Raw genomic sequence first — 16,422 nt, 5'->3', positions numbered from 1 at the left:
TTCAACCAAAACTGATTTACAAGGAATTACAGATATAAATTGACATTTATCAATCTTGCAATGCAATTTAATATTTTCTACATGTAATTTAACAGCTAATTTCCTTTACTTAACAGGCTTTTATGGACAATTTAACTCATAGACGATAAGGAGAACAAATAATTGCCTGATAAAACAAGAATGAATAACAAACAAGGAGAATGAGTAGATGAAACATGTAGTGATGAGTAGATGAAACATGTAGAGTGATGAGTAGATGAAACATGTAGAGTGATGAGTAGATGAAACATGTGGTGATGAGTAGATGAAACATGTAGTGATGAGTAGATGAAACATGTAGTGATGAGTAGATGAAACATGTAGTGATGAGTAGATGAAACATGTAGTGATGAGTAGATGAAACATGTAGTGATGAGTAGATGAAACATGTAGTGATGAGTAGATGAAACATGTAGAGATGAGTAGATGAAACATGTAGTGATGAGTAGATGAAACATGTAGTGATGAGTAGATGAAACTTGTAGCGTGATGAGTAGATGAAACATGTAGAGTGATGAGTAGATGAAACATGTAGCGTGATGAGTAGATGAAACATGTAGAGTGATGAGTAGATGAAACATGTAGAGTGATGAGTAGGTGAAACATGTAGAGTGATGAGTAGATGAAACATGTAGAGTGATGAGTAGATGAAACATGTAGAGTGATGAGTAGATGAAACTTGTAGAGTGATGGGTAGATGAAACTTGTAGAGTGATGAGTAGATGAAACTTGTAGAGTGATGAGTAGATGAAACTTGTAGAGTGATGATTAGATGAACAAGGCACGATATGGGCGGAGAGGAGACCGGACAGCTGATGAATTGAATACAGCTCATACAAGTTCTCTCAAAGTACTAACACAAAGTACTCGGAGTATGATGAGTGGTAAACAATAAGGAGATGGTAAGACAAGACAAAACGGCACCTTTGTCACTCGTGGCGACAAAGGTGCCACGAGTGACTTGATGACAGCATCAATAAGACATACAGGTCATCTCAGCAACACATTAAAGCAGAGGTTTGTGGCATGGGATTAAAGCTAGACTTTCCAGGCCAACACAGCACCAGGGGGGGGGGGGTGTTACATCAGCCCAAGGGCCGCTAGTTTGTCTACATAACTAGGGAGGTACAGCAGTTACAGCCCCCTAGATACAGACCTCCAGCCCGGTACATGAGGCTGGCCGCATGGGTGTTAGCAAAGTCTGATGTTTGAACCCAGATGATGGGAGGTGATCTCTCAGCCTCCTGCAGGAGGTAAAGAGGACTCACCTGCAGGGCAGGACAGCCGTGGAGCCCACCACCGCCGTCTGGGGCGTAGGTTGTGTAGCGAAGTGCTGGACGCCTTCTCTGCCAAGGCTCTGCACCGCTGAGCCGCCCATACCAGGCCCAAGACGCACCTCCTTCTTCGCCGTTCCTGTTGCTGTCGCCCCTCCTGCTGCTGCTGCTGCTGCTGCTTCTGCTGCCCCTCCTGCTGCTGCTGCTTCCTGCTGGACTATCCCTGCCGCCCACATGGCGTCGGCGCCCACATACGCCCATGACGCCCACAGCACCCACACCCAGGAGATCCACCACGTGAACATCGCCTGTGGGGGAGAAACAAAAAATAATCATTTTAGTATGAAAATGTTAGTATCAGTCTTAAAATATTTGGTGGAAATATTCGTCGGAAACTTCCTTGGTAATATATATATTCAATATTTCCCCCTTCTCCCGATGATACTTGATCAACCGGGCTGTGATTCACCCGTCAGACTGTGAGGAGCAGCAGCGGCGGAGTCAAACAGCCTGGTTGATCAGAGCCCCAACAAGCAAGCCTGGCCAGAGACCAGGTCATGGTAATAGGAAGCATCTCAACGTAACACATCTGTAATATTTTCTTGGCAAGAATATCATAATTTACCTCCGTAAATTAGGGGAGGGCAGGCAGTCTCCTCGGGGCATCACCTGACACAAACTGCCACCCACGTGACGAATTGCTCCCATGTAAACAATGCCAGGAGAGGTCGCGGTCAGGCCCAAGGTTAACAAGCAATTACACAACTGGCAAGGTTGGACGGAGCAGCAAGGCCAAGTGCAATTATGGCTATAATTTAACGACTTAAATTAAGACCATCAGGCTCGTCTCTCGAGTGCTTCACACACACACACTTGAGTGCCTCACACACACACACACACTTGAGTGCCTCACACTACTGGAATCTTTCCTCACCAACTTTCCCCCCAAAACAATCTCAGTTCCTTAGTTTTTGTTCCAATCTTAGTGACTTTCTTGAATTCCGTCTCACAGGCGTGTTGCTGGCTGCTACTTAACCCGCCAAACACACACCGAAACTACGACGTTGATACAACGTTCGAACAAGTTTTAACACCTCCTAACCAGTTATAACAACCAATATAGCAAGTTGTAACAACCTTCTAATACGTCATAAAACACGTTAAAGCCAAGACGTAACAACTTTATTACAAGTTGTAACAAGCGGAAAATAGAGACAGTTTCGGTTTGTGTTTCCAGGGATGCTCTCTACTATCTACTATCTACTATCATCTACGGTGAATATAACAACATGGGAATGAAGGAAACTGTAGAATTATACTATTAGCCCATATATGACACCTATATATAGCCACCCAAACTCACTCATTTACATGTCTAACCTACGCTTGAAACAATAGGTGTATGTCTTTAATGTAATCCTTTTTTATCCTTTTTAATAACTTAATCCTTTTCTTATTCGTAATCCTTTTCTGCCCGAAACTCTGCGCGTACTAGTGGCTTTACAAGAATGTAATTACTAAGCTATGTATCCTCACAATCCCAATGTACCTTCTTGTATATATATATATATATATATATATATATATATATATATATATATATATATATATATATATATATATATATAAATAAATATAGTTTCTGCAAGTTTACCCTGGCCCAAGTGAACTGTTTTTCATGTTTATTTTCAGGTCTCTGAGGGCTGACTTCTACTTTGAGGGCTACCTCTGTCCCTGAGAGCCGTCCCTGAGGCCTACTCTTTGCCCCTGAGTCGTGCCCTTGTTCCTGAGGGCTGCCCCTGCTGTATTTATGAGATGTGGAATCTCATAAATACAGCAGGGACTGTATTCTCATAAATACACCTCCACGCCCCGACAAGTGGCTTCCACAATATCTTCTCCACTCTTTGAGTAGCCATGTTAAGACTTCGGCAGCGCTAGTGACTTCACCGTCATGATGTGACTTCAGACGTCGTTTTGCTGCTTGTGTTGTATACTATACAGCTTTGGGTGTATACTTTCATGCGCGATAAATAGCATACACGAAACATTGACGAAAATACGAACTCTTTAATACGAACGTAAAATCCGGCCCTACGTTCTGGCTCAAGTGGCCTCCAATGAACGAATATCCGGCTCTCATGCGCGCCAGTTTCCTCAAATCAAGTGAATTTTTGTATACCATTTGTGAGTGATCCATGAGTTTACCTTCTCTGATTGCGAGCGAATACGTATATCATATTATTTATCGCAAAGGAGCCCGTGTATGTGTGTATGTGTGTATGTGTGTGTATGTGTATATGTATGTGTGTGTGTATGTGTGTGTGTGTATGTGTGTATGTGTGTGTGTGTGTGTGTGTGTGTGTGTGTGTGTGTGTGTGTGTGTGTGTGTGTGTGTGTGTGTGTGTGTGTGTGTGTGTGTGTGTATGTGTGTGTGTGTATGTGTGTATGTATGTGTATGTGTGTGTGTGTGTGTGTGTGTATGTGTGTGTGTATGTGTGTGTGTGTGTGTGTATGTGTGTATGTATGTGTGTGTGTGTGTCTGATAACGTCTCCAAGGGGAGGAACTTTTCCCGAAGTGATGGAGGACTTTCCGTCGAAGCTGTAGGTATAGTGCCTTCATTAAAATTCCTTTCGTGACTAACAAGCTCAGCGGCGAGGCAGTAGACCGTGTCCTTCCTCAGGCAAAGTATCGCGGGGAATAAAAATGTAGCGCGAAGTTAAATGAATTCGAGTCATCATTATCGAAGTGAAACGTCGAGGTCGGGTCTGTCTGTCTGTCCGGTTATGGAAGTCGATTGTCTTTGTCTGACGATCCGATGGAAGTCGACTGTCTGGGGGAGTGGAGGGGGGGGGGGGCAGGGGGGGTATAATAACTACAGATAAATGTAACTAACTCACCACAAATGTCAACTGATCGGCTTAAGAGATTGCTGCGGCCCTGTTCTTGACACTACAGACCGATGGTACATGCATTAATCTCGGTAAATTAGTTTATCATGGTTTTAACTTGTTTAGCCAAATGAGTTTGGGGGTGTGGGGTCCACTACCGCCTACTGGATAGGTGTGGGGTCCACTACCGCCTACTGGATGGGTGTGGGGTTCACTACCGCCTACTGGATGGGTGTGTGGGTCCACTACCGCCCACAGGAAACCACAAGATGGCATGATCTTAAAAGTAAATATATGATGTTAGTAGATGAAGTACCCGGTGTTCCCCGGGTCGAACCCCCAAATGTTGAGTCATTTAAGTGCTAAGAACGCTCAGAGTAATCACTCCGATGGTTTGGGCAGTTTAACCAATTTCAGGCTTCATGGGGGAGTGGGAGAGTCGTGGGGGTCGTAATGAGAGCCGTCCTCTCATGCAGGGTGGCAAAGGGGCCAACCAAGACCAACCTATGACCGTCCCTTACCACCCATCACTCACTCCAAATTTGAGTGACGTTAGCCCTAAGCATCTGGCTTCCAAATTTGGAGAGCCAGTCATCCTTTATATTATATATATATATAGATGTGGGAAAGAATAACATAGGTTTTTAATAGTGATAGATTTTATAATGTGACACCCTTGAATATAAGGCACAGAAGTCAAGCCTTCTTTGCTCCGAGTATGACGGTTTACAGCCGTTAACGGTTACAACGCTTTTTTAAATTTGAATTTGAATTAACGCGGGAGTTTACCAGACATTAAAGAAAACTGTCGAACAAAACAGATGCAGAATATCACGAATGTTTATCCCGTGACCTGCAATCATTGAGCAGCCACTGTATCTCATTGTATACATTTGCAAAAATTGAAAACCGCATTGTTACTGCAAGATATCAACATACGAGTTGCATTGCAACCGACTCAACTAAACCTCGGAAAAAAATATAATCTGGCAGGAAACTGCATACGACAAATAACAGATTATACAGATTTGTAAATAACATTTAAAAAAATATGAAGATTTTATTCCAACGTCGGGAACAAATATCAGAGAATAGAAACATTGTCAGTTAAAAATGTGGCAAGTGACTGAGAAAATATGTTTTTTTTGTTCACAATTTTCTTAAGACAAGACATGTGACGTGGGTTCGCTGTTACAAGCGAGGTTTGATATCAAACTGATGAAACAACATTGGAGGAACACGGTGAAACCGGTTAATTAAAGTCGGAATATGATATAGTTTGATTCAACTGTGTCCTTTATATCTGTCTGTCGGATGGTTGAGCCGGATATATGAGCCAGGTAGGATGGTTGGGCCGGATATATGAGCCAGATAGGATGGTTGGGCCGGATATATGAGCCAGGTAGGATGGTTGGCCGGATATATGAGCCAGGTAGGAGGGTTGGGCCGGATATATGAGCCAGATAGGATGGTTGGGCCGGATATATGAGCCAGGTAGGATGGTTGGGCCGGATATATGAGCCAGGTAGGATGGTTGGGCCGGATATATGACCTTAGTATGGCTGGATCAAATATACAAACTGCTTTTTCTTCAAAAACAATTGGACACAGTGGTGTTATTTCGAAGTATTGTTCATCAATGAACATCGTAGGTATAGAACAGTCAGTAATGTGAACTGACATGAACACTGTCACCCTCACTGCTACTTGTATTCTCTGTCGTGAACACTGATGTACAGGTTTCTGATCCTTGAAGCTGCGTGTGGAGTCAGCCTCCACCACATCACTGCCTAATGCATTCTATTTGTAAATTATTTTGATACTGAAAAAGGGCCTCTAATGTCTCTGTGGCTCATTTGAGTACTCAGTTTCCACCTGTGTTTCCCTAGTGCGTGTGCCCCCTTGTCTTAAGTCAACTTTCTTTATCAACCCTATCAATACCTCGGAAAATCGTGTATGTGGTGATCATGTCTCCATTATCTCTTCTTTCTTTCAGCGGTGTTAGGTTCAATTCCCGTACTCTCTCCTTGTAGTTCATACGTCTTAGCTCGGGTACCAGTCTGGTGGCATAACTTTGAACCTTCTCCAATTTAGTCTTGCGCTTGACTAGATTCCACGCTGGACTGCATTCTTCACCATTGGTCTGACATACGTGGTATATAAGGTTATAAATGATTCCTTACACAAGTTTCTAAAGATAGTTCTTGTGTTGGTCAACCTGACATATGCCGCTGATGATATCCTCCTGATGTGGACTTCTCTGGTGACTCCGCTGGTGACTTCACGCCAGTCTGAGGTCTCACCCCTCACAGTAAGTCTCTGCTTCCTATTGCTCAGGTACTCCCTTATCCACTGGAGCACCTTACCAGTTACTCCAGCCTGTTTCTCCAACTTATGCACCAGCCTCTTATGGGGTACTGTGTCAAAGGCTGTCCGACAGTCCAAGAAAATACAGTCTGCCAATGTATGTATGTATGTGTGTGTGTGTGTGTGTGTGTGTGTGTGTGTGTGTGTGTGTGCGTGTGTGTGTGTGCGTGTGCGTGTGTGTGTGTGTGTGCGTGTGTGTGTGCGTGTGTGTGTGTGTGTGTGTGTGTGTGTGTGTGTGTGTGTGTGTGTGTGTGTGTGTGTGTGTGTGTGTGTGTGTGTGTGTGTGTGCGTGCGTGTGTGTGTGTGTGTGAGTGCGTGTATTAATGCAGGTGTGATACCATATGTGAGCGCGTGCATACGGGTGTAGGTGGCTGTGTGAGTGCCTCAGGTGGCTGTGTGAGTGCCTCAGGTGGCTGTGTGAGTGCCTCAGGTGGCTGTGTGAGTGCCTCAGGTGGCGTGCATGGTGGCTTTAACCATGTTATGAATAATATTACCGTTGTTGTCAACGTCACCTTGACACAGAGTGCTGGCTGCTCTAGGCCTCGCACACTCCCCTTATCTCCTCACACTCTTCCCTGCACACTCACCATTACCTTCTCCGCGGTATAACTTTCTAAATCTAAATCTAAAGTTAAAAGAGTAAACTTTGAACTGGTTACAAGCTAATCTGAAGCAAGTGTCATACCTGGAATAAACCTGTAGTGGGTTTCGGAAGTTCTTCTACTCCCCAAGCCCGGCCTGGGGGGCCAGGCTCGACTTGTGATAACTTGGTCCAACAGGCTGTTGCTTGGAGCGGTCCGCAGGCCCACATATCCACTACAGGCTGGTTGGTCCGGCACCTCTTGAAGGAAATTATCTAAATGATTCTTGAAGACATCCATCTTTGTTCCGGAAATATTTATAATGGTGGTGGCACTGTTAGGAGGCATTGATGACGTCACGTGGCCCTCACGATATATCAAGCCCTCAACTCCCCCTTCCCCACCCCCCATACCCCCCCACGCCCCCCCCCCCCACGCCCATAACACATTACAGAGCTGGTAAATCAGACCAATGAGGAAAGCTACAATCGTGAGCTGTGAGATGTGAAAAATACACCCTTGGGACAGCAGGGAAATATAATTCACTTGAAGAGGAGGTAGTAAAAGCCACCTCCGATACACGATATCAACTGTAGAGAATGTTGCAGAGACGTCGGTGGGGAGAGACGGCAGTAGATGACTGGCTGAAGGCTGAACCATGCAACCATAAAGACTGGTTACTATTAGACGAGAATAAGATCACAGATCTCTAGGATCTCCTAAACCCACTTGTGATCAAATATACCAGGAACCCGAGGCGCCAAGACCATTACTGTCTTGCTCTAACTACAAATAGTTAACAAGGAATAGGTACTAAGAGCAACCATCCCACCTGCAGGAGGATAATGTCTGACCAAACACTGATCAAGCAAAGCTCAAAGCAGAGGAGGAGAGTGAGGCTGAGAGCACCAGAGCGACCATTACCAGCTACCATTGAGCTCCTTGATGGATTAATACTGAGAGAGCTCATCTCTTCACCGTACCTACACTCTCTCCGGACGACTCCCTCGGGTCCGGACACCGGCAACGCACCCGCCTCCAGGCTAACACTTCCGGACGAGTTAGTGCCACTGGCACTCCAGTACTTCTGCTGATATTGGTACTGGCACTAACATTGGAACTGGTATTGGCGTCGTAGCAGAGAGAATCAATACACCTTAACCTGATCAAGGCTCACCTTGCGCTGTGTGAGAGCACAAACACTGATTGAAAATGTGGAAGGTTTGTGTGGCAGACGTTCCTCCTGCAGCTGCTGGGAGCAACATTAGAAAATCACGATACTTCAAGCAGCTGGACTCTTTATCAGATACATTATGTGAGTCGATGTATACTGTATACATGCAGATGTATCCCCTCCGAGAAGGTAAAATACAGTAGTGTGTTTCAGGGACCATTACCAAACACTTGGGAAGCCAAGACGAGACTTGTTGCATTCTTAATAAGGCCGAAGATAGCCAACGTTAGAAGACATTATCAGTGAGTTCTAAGTTTTTCAAAACCCAACTTCTGGCAAAGTCTGAGGCTTGTTAGGAGAAAGTTTTAACATGTCAATCCTCGTGTGGCCCTCTGCACTGCCTCACCTGGTGAGTGGTCCACCTGGAGAGTGGCCCAGGTGGGACACTGGTCCACCTGGAGAGTGGCCCGGGTGGGACACTGGTCCACCTGGAGAGTGGACCAGGTGGGACACTGGTCCACCTGGAGAGTGGCCCGGGTGGGACACTGGTCCACCTGGAGAGTGGCCCGGGTGGGACACTGGTCCACCTGGAGAGTGGCCCGGGTGGGACACTGGTCCACCTGGAGAGTGGCCCGGGTGGGACACTGGTCCACCTGGAGAGTGGCCCGGGTGGGACACTGGTCCACCTGGAGAGTGGCCCGGGTGGGACACTGGTCCACCTGGAGAGTGGCCCGGGTGGGACACTGGTCCACCTGGAGAGTGGCCCGGGTGGGACACTGGTCCACCTGGAGAGTGGCCCGGGTGGGACACTGGTCCACCTGGAGAGTGGCCCGGGTGGGACACTGGTCCACCTGGAGAGTGGCCCGGGTGGGACACTGGTCCACCTGGAGAGTGGGCCAGGTGGACCACTACCTGGCCCAATTCCCAGTTAGGGAGCCGATAAACTAAATAATTTGTTTTGTACAAATATCAAACCCACCAAGAAGGAGGCTCACCAGGCAAGTTAGGATGGTAGTCGTCTGATGCTGAAACCAGTTCGATTCCCCGTGGTGACGCCTCAACTTATTTCTGAGACCCCACAGCGGAGCAAGGTCCTTAGCGATCAATCATGACCAAGCTTGTGTTAATTACTGCATCTATATCTTTTGAGTGGAGTTATTGTAGATATTCTTCTAGAACTGCCAAGTGGTTGGGCACCATTCCTTTCCCCCGTCCCATCCCAAATCCTTATCCTGACCTCTTCCAAGGGCTCTATAGTCGTGTCAATCAACCAGAAACAGCATAATACAATGAAATAAGCACGCCGGTTGTTCATGTAAATAGCATAACATCAGCAGCACACGCAACATCAGCGAAAGTCAGATCATCGTTCAGGAAGCTAAATAAGGAGGCATTTAGATCGTTGTACACCACCAACGTGAGACCAGTGTTGGAGTGTGCTGCCCCATCACAGAGCAACCCGTCCTCCCAATAGAGCGTCGAATTTTGACGTATATGAGATATACGTCATATGCAAACGTATATATAATTGTATTAGAAAATGGTAGCGGCTGGCGAAATTGACATAGTCTCGTTTTCTGTTTTGGATCCTCTGGTTGGTTAGGAACTTTAGTACCGCAATTTCTTGATGGGAGACCTTAGGAGGACGGGCTGCATGGAGCGCCCATCTAAATGAACACGTAAGGAAACTAGAAATTGTTCTAATGTTTGGAACAAAACTTGTACCAGAATTGCGAGGGATGAGGTATAAAGAGAGACTGAAGGAATTAAACCTGATGACGCTAGAAAAAGAGGAGGGAGAGAGGGAGAGAGAGAGAGTGAGAGAGAGAGAGAGAGAGAGATTGAGAGAGAGAGAGAGAGAGAGAGAGAGAGAGAGAGAGAGAGAGAGAGAGAGAGAGAGAGAGAGAGAGAGAGAGAGAGAGAGAGAGAGAGAGAGAGGAGGAACATGGTAGAGACGTATAAAATACGTAGGGGGATTGACAGAATGTAAAAACACGAAATGTTCACTTTGAATACCAATGGAACAAGAGGGGAGGGATGGAGGCTTGAGTTTCAGATATGTGTGTGTGTGTGTGTGTGTGTGTGTGTGTGTGTGTGTGTGTGTGTGTGTGTGTGTGTGTGTGTGTGTGTGTGTACTCACCCAGTTGTCACAACTAGGTGAGTACACACACACACACACACACATACACACCCAAGAATCAGCCCTTAACAACTATCTAACTCCCAGGTACCTATTTACTGCTAGGTAACAGGGGCATCAGGATGAAAGAAACTGCCCATTTAATTCTCCCATCACCGGAGGAGATCGAACCCAGGACCCCTAGGACTACGAATTCAGAGCGCTGTTCACTCAGCTATCAGGCCCCCTTTGATGTGTATGCATGTGTGTGTGTGTAAACATTAATTTCTCTGAAATAAGTACAATAATTAGCATACTAATAATGATATCATGCAATTAACACTCAGTCTGATTAATCATCGTAAATAATCATTAACATCACGACTGAAAACCTGTAGAAAGTCTAATCACACAGCCCCTGGTTGATACCTGGTTGATGGGGTTCTGGGAGTTCTTCTACTCCCCAAGCCCGGCCTGAGAACAGGCTTGACTTGTGAGAGTTTGATCCACTAGGCTGTTGCCCCCCCCCACCCCTCCCCCTAGCGTCCAAAACGGTAATCTCTCCCGGCAGAATTAAAATACATTATCAAAGAAAACGGAGCGATGCTCTTTTTACCTCAAGCGAGCTGTTTGTTTACGAGGCCATGACGGCCGGCGGGAAGTTGGTTATGTCGATCATAGAGGTGTGTGTGTGTGTGTCGCGTTGAGACTGGCCAGCCCCCCCCCCCCCCCTGGGTGTCTGACTTGTCTAGGCCTCGCGACGGTAGGTATATAGACGCCCCTGGCCGTCTAGACCTCCATGGTAGAGACTGTGGCTGTCTAGACGGTCCCTGGTAGACAGCGACAGATAGCCATCTTCACCAACCTCGGCAGCACCCACCCAGCTGGCGCTGCGATTTTATTTATTTGATGTTATGTCATCTATGAATTTATTACTTCATTTATTGTTCACGCGACACTGTTTACATTGACCGACTACTATGTCCATTTCCCCGCACCCGTCGAACATCTTAGGCTGTCTCTCGATCCCTGTCTCTTCCCCTCTCATCTGTCTCTCGATCTCTGTCTCTTCCCCTCTCAACTGTCTCTCGATCCCTGTCTCTTCCCCTCTCAACTGTCTCTCGATCTCTGTCTCTTTCCCTCTCAACTGTCTCCCGATCTCTGTCTCTTCCTCTCTCAACTGTCTCCCGATCTCTGTCTCTTCCCCACTCAACTGTCTCTCGATCTCTGTCTCTTCCCCTCTCAACTGTCTCTCGATCTCTGTCTCTTCCCCTCTCAACTGTCTCTCGATCTCTGCCTCTTCCCCTCTCAACTGTCTCTCGATCCCTGTCTCTTGCCTACTGTCTCTCACGCAATATACCCGTGGGAGCGCAAGAAGTCCGGCCGGTAGGTAGGCAAGTTGTCCAGCCATCCATCAGAGCGCCAGTTCCCCCTTGTGTGGCCGTCCCGGACCGGGTCGGCAGAGATAAGTGTGTTATTTTTCCCCTACATTACCGCGGCTCAGTCCGGAAAGTTGGTGGTGGTGGTGGGGGCCCCATGGAGCCACCTGCTCCCTCTCCCACACACACTCACACACGGGGGCAGAAATATTATTTTGGTGCCTGACTCAGACCGGAGATAATACGTCTTCCTCGTAAACAAAGGACTTGCTTGTGGGTTTTTTCTGGGGCATACTCTCGCTTGCAAGAAAGTTGCTTTGACTTTTGTCTTCGCGGGCGGCGCAGACCTCAACCTTCCTGCTCAACACTGACTCGTTCCCATGCTTCTGCATCGATAGGCCTCGTTCTTAAGGCCTATAGTGCCATACGAAATTGAGAATTAAGGATGACCGCAGGAAGCCAATTAGGCCATACTTAACTAGACTCGTTGAAATCAACCGTGTCACTCGTGTGCCTACCCAATCTATCCCCGAATCCTGTAAAACTCTTAAGTCTCAGTAATGCTTACTGGAGCTCTTCCTCAGCTCTACTTTCGAACAGAGTCGTGGATAGGTCTCCAGCTCTTCACTATATCCGTCCTATCCTGCAAGCAGCGTCGCGGGACTCTATACCTTTTCCGGCAGTTACAGAACCACACAGAGAGAGAGAGAGAGAGAGAGAGAGAGAGAGAGAGAGAGAGAGAGAGAGAGAGAGAGAGAGAGAGAGAGAGAGAGACAGAGAGAGAGAGAGAGAGAGACAGAGAGAGAGAGAGAGAGAGAGAGAGAGAGAGAGAGAGAGAGAGAGAGAGAGAGAGAGAGAGAGAGAGAGAGAGAGAGAGAGAGAGAGAGAGAGAGACGGGAAGAAAAACCCGCGAAGCATGATGGAGAATGAAAGAGGGTCCAGGTGGCAAGTCAGAGCACATAAAGCAAGGTATAACCCGCCTTACGACACCGCCTCCACGCATTACCTTCTCTCACAAATCTGCCAAAGTTGGGAGCCCGCCTCAGATTACTCGCTTCACGGCCTCCAGACACCGCTGGGGGGACAAGCTATAGCTGCAGGTGGACAAGCTATAGCTGAAGGGGGACAAGCTATAGCTGCAGGTGGACAAGCTATAGCTGTAGGGGGACAAGCTAGGTGGAAAGGTAGAAACTAGTTTGTGGAGACCAATGACAGTAGACGGAATACATGGAGCTAGATTGAAGGAAGTGACACTAGATGGAGTAGTGACACTAGATGGAGTAGTGACACTAGATGGAGAAGTGACAGTAGATGGAGTAGTGACACTAGATGGAGAAGTGACAGTAGATGGAGTAGTGACACTAGATGGAGAAGTGACACTAGATGGAGTAGTGAGACAGCAGCTGGCCAGGGAGGGTCGGGGCAGCTGTATCTCCACCTATGGGTTGTGTATTCTGAAAACAACTGTGGAATTAAAATGTAACATTTTTAGCACTAAGTAACATTTATAGAAAACTATAGTTAGGTGAGATATCCCCACTGACGACATAGATCTGTCTCTCTGTTTATGTCTGTCTGTCTGTCTTCCGTTTGTCTTTCTTTTACTCTCTCATTTACATTAAGTCAATGAATTAATATGTTGTGGTGTTTTTACCATTTTTCACATATTAAATATATATTCCATATAAGTGTCTGTAGTTAAATATAACGCTAACAGCAGCTTATATACTTTTAGTGATTACCCGGCTGCACTCGGGTCTCTCTCTCCCGCCCCTATTCCACCCATCTCCCACTTGTCCCCCCCCCCCCACTCCCCCATCCTCATCCACTTGTTTCGTCTTTTGACCATTTATCTTCATGGCTTCCCCCCCATTCCTTGCCTTTACCTACTTTACCTATCCCTCTGGTCCTTCCCTTTCCCCCCCCACGGTGCTCCGCCCCCCCCCCTCTACCTCTTCTCACAGAAAAGTTATTGCTTAAGAAGCACTGAAACAATACACCTAGCAGTAAATAGGTACCTGGGAGTTTGACAGCTGCTATGGCATGCTTCCAGTGTGTGTGTGTGTGTGTGTGTGTGTGTGTGTGTGTGTGTGTGTGTGTGTGTGTGTGTGTGTGTGTGTGTGTGTGTGTGTGTGTGTGTCTTAGAAATATATGTAGACATAACAGAGGATAAACCTATAAGAATTTTTTTTATCACATTTTTCTTTTTGCCAAATATTAAACCAAGCACAGGTGGCGACCAATGGCAAAAAATCATCGTGGGGGTCGTTATGTGACCATGTCCCGCGGTCCTCTCTTGAATTATGACAATGACGACCCCCCCCCCCCAACTATAGTAATCACAGGGCTCAGGGAATGCAAAGTTGAGCGCCGCTAGCCATTAGCATCTGGTCTCCGACCTCTGACGGACACACACACAGACAGACAATGGCTTTCATTTACAGATACAAACATTAGTGGTGGAAAGTAATATTGTTCCCCCTTGCCTTCTCTCTCTCTCACTCTCTCTCTCTTTCTCTCTCTCTCTCTCTCTCTTTCTCTCTCTCTCTCTCTCTCTCTCTCTCTCTCTCTCTCTCTCTCTCTCTCTCTCTCTCTCTCTCTCTCTCTCTCTCTCTCTCTCTCTCCTTATCTTCTCTACCTCTTCCTCTCCCACTCAGGAAATGCGACTTTAACAGGACCCCTCCCCCCCCTCTCATGGGGTCAGGGGGGGGGCGGTCCCCCCATCAGTTAGGCTTCACCAATATTATGGCTCTCACAAGGGACTTTCCCCAATTGTTATTATTTTATTGGTACTATTATTATTATCATTATTATTATTATTATATCTGAAGGGAAAACTTATTAATTATCAATATTTTATGTTTGTCTATTGTTTACATATAAGAGAGAGAGAAAAAGAGAAAGAGAGGGAGGGAGGGAGGGAGGGAGAGAGAGAGGGAGGGAGGGAGGGAGGGAGGGAGGGAGAGAGAGAGGGAGAGGGAGAGAGAGGGAGAGAGAGAGAGAGAGAGAGAGAGAGAGAGAGAGAGAGAGAGAGAGAGAGAGAGAGAGAGAGAGAGAGAGAGAGAGAGAGAGAGAGAGAGAGGAGGAACATGGTAGAGACGTATAAAATACGTAGGGGGATTGACAGAATGTAAAAACACGAAATGTTCACTTTGAATACCAATGGAACAAGAGGGGAGGGATGGAGGCTTGAGTTTCAGATATGTGTGTGTGTGTGTGTGTGTGTGTGTGTGTGTGTGTGTGTGTGTGTGTGTGTGTGTACTCACCCAGTTGTCACAACTAGGTGAGTACACACACACACACACACACATACACACCCAAGAATCAGCCCTTAACAACTATCTAACTCCCAGGTACCTATTTACTGCTAGGTAACAGGGGCATCAGGATGAAAGAAACTGCCCATTTAATTCTCCCATCACCGGAGGAGATCGAACCCAGGACCCCTAGGACTACGAATTCAGAGCGCTGTTCACTCAGCTATCAGGCCCCCTTTGATGTGTATGCATGTGTGTGTGTGTAAACATTAATTTCTCTGAAATAAGTACAATAATTAGCATACTAATAATGATATCATGCAATTAACACTCAGTCTGATTAATCATCGTAAATAATCATTAACATCACGACTGAAAACCTGTAGAAAGTCTAATCACACAGCCCCTGGTTGATACCTGGTTGATGGGGTTCTGGGAGTTCTTCTACTCCCCAAGCCCGGCCTGAGAACAGGCTTGACTTGTGAGAGTTTGATCCACTAGGCTGTTGCCCCCCCCCACCCCCCCCCCTAGCGTCCAAAACGGTAATCTCTCCCGGCAGAATTAAAATACATTATCAAAGAAAACGGAGCGATGCTCTTTTTACCTCAAGCGAGCTGTTTGTTTACGAGGCCATGACGGCCGGCGGGAAGTTGGTTATGTCGATCATAGAGGTGTGTGTGTGTGTGTCGCGTTGAGACTGGCCAGCCCCCCCCCCCCCCTGGGTGTCTGACTTGTCTAGGCCTCGCGACGGTAGGTATATAGACGCCCCTGGCCGTCTAGACCTCCATGGTAGAGACTGTGGCTGTCTAGACGGTCCCTGGTAGACAGCGACAGATAGCCATCTTCACCAACCTCGGCAGCACCCACCCAGCTGGCGCTGCGATTTTATTTATTTGATGTTATGTCATCTATGAATTTATTACTTCATTTATTGTTCACGCGACACTGTTTACATTGACCGACTACTATGTCCATTTCCCCGCACCCGTCGAACATCTTAGGCTGTCTCTCGATCCCTGTCTCTTCCCCTCTCATCTGTCTCTCGATCTCTGTCTCTTCCCCTCTCAACTGTCTCTCGATCCCTGTCTCTTCCCCTCTCAACTGTCTCTCGATCTCTGTCTCTTTCCCTCTCAACTGTCTCCCGATCTCTGTCTCTTCCTCTCTCATCTGTCTCTCGATCTCTGTCTCTTCCCCACTCAACTGTCTCTCGATCTCTGTCTCTTCCCCTCTCAACTGTCTCTCGATCTCTGTCTCTTCCCCTCTCAACTGTCTCTCGATCTCTGCCTCTTCCCCTCTCAACTGTCTCTCGATCCCTGTCTCTTCCCTACTGTCTCTCACGC

At 46.8% G+C, this 16,422-nt stretch overlaps 1 protein-coding gene across 5 annotated transcripts in view; it reads right to left on the bottom strand.

Annotated features, from left to right (window-relative positions):
• The window catches only part of LOC123755478 (irregular chiasm C-roughest protein), a 584,568-nt gene that overhangs the window by 71,022 nt on the left and 497,124 nt on the right, over positions 1-16,422 (bottom strand). For all 5 annotated transcript variants that reach the window (XR_011229185.1, XM_069327691.1, XM_069327693.1 and 2 more), the window contains exon 2: positions 1,308-1,621. Coding sequence is in view for 4 of the 5 variants with exons in the window: in XM_069327691.1 (XP_069183792.1) it covers positions 1,308-1,618 (311 nt within the window). In the remaining variant the exon portion in view is untranslated. The remainder of the gene's footprint in view (positions 1-1,307; positions 1,622-16,422) is intronic.

The sequence above is a fragment of the Procambarus clarkii genome, chromosome 20 (assembly GCF_040958095.1).
Source record: "Procambarus clarkii isolate CNS0578487 chromosome 20, FALCON_Pclarkii_2.0, whole genome shotgun sequence".
Classification (NCBI taxonomy): domain Eukaryota; kingdom Metazoa; phylum Arthropoda; class Malacostraca; order Decapoda; family Cambaridae; genus Procambarus; species Procambarus clarkii.
This window is presented reverse-complemented; position numbering and strand designations above follow the sequence as displayed.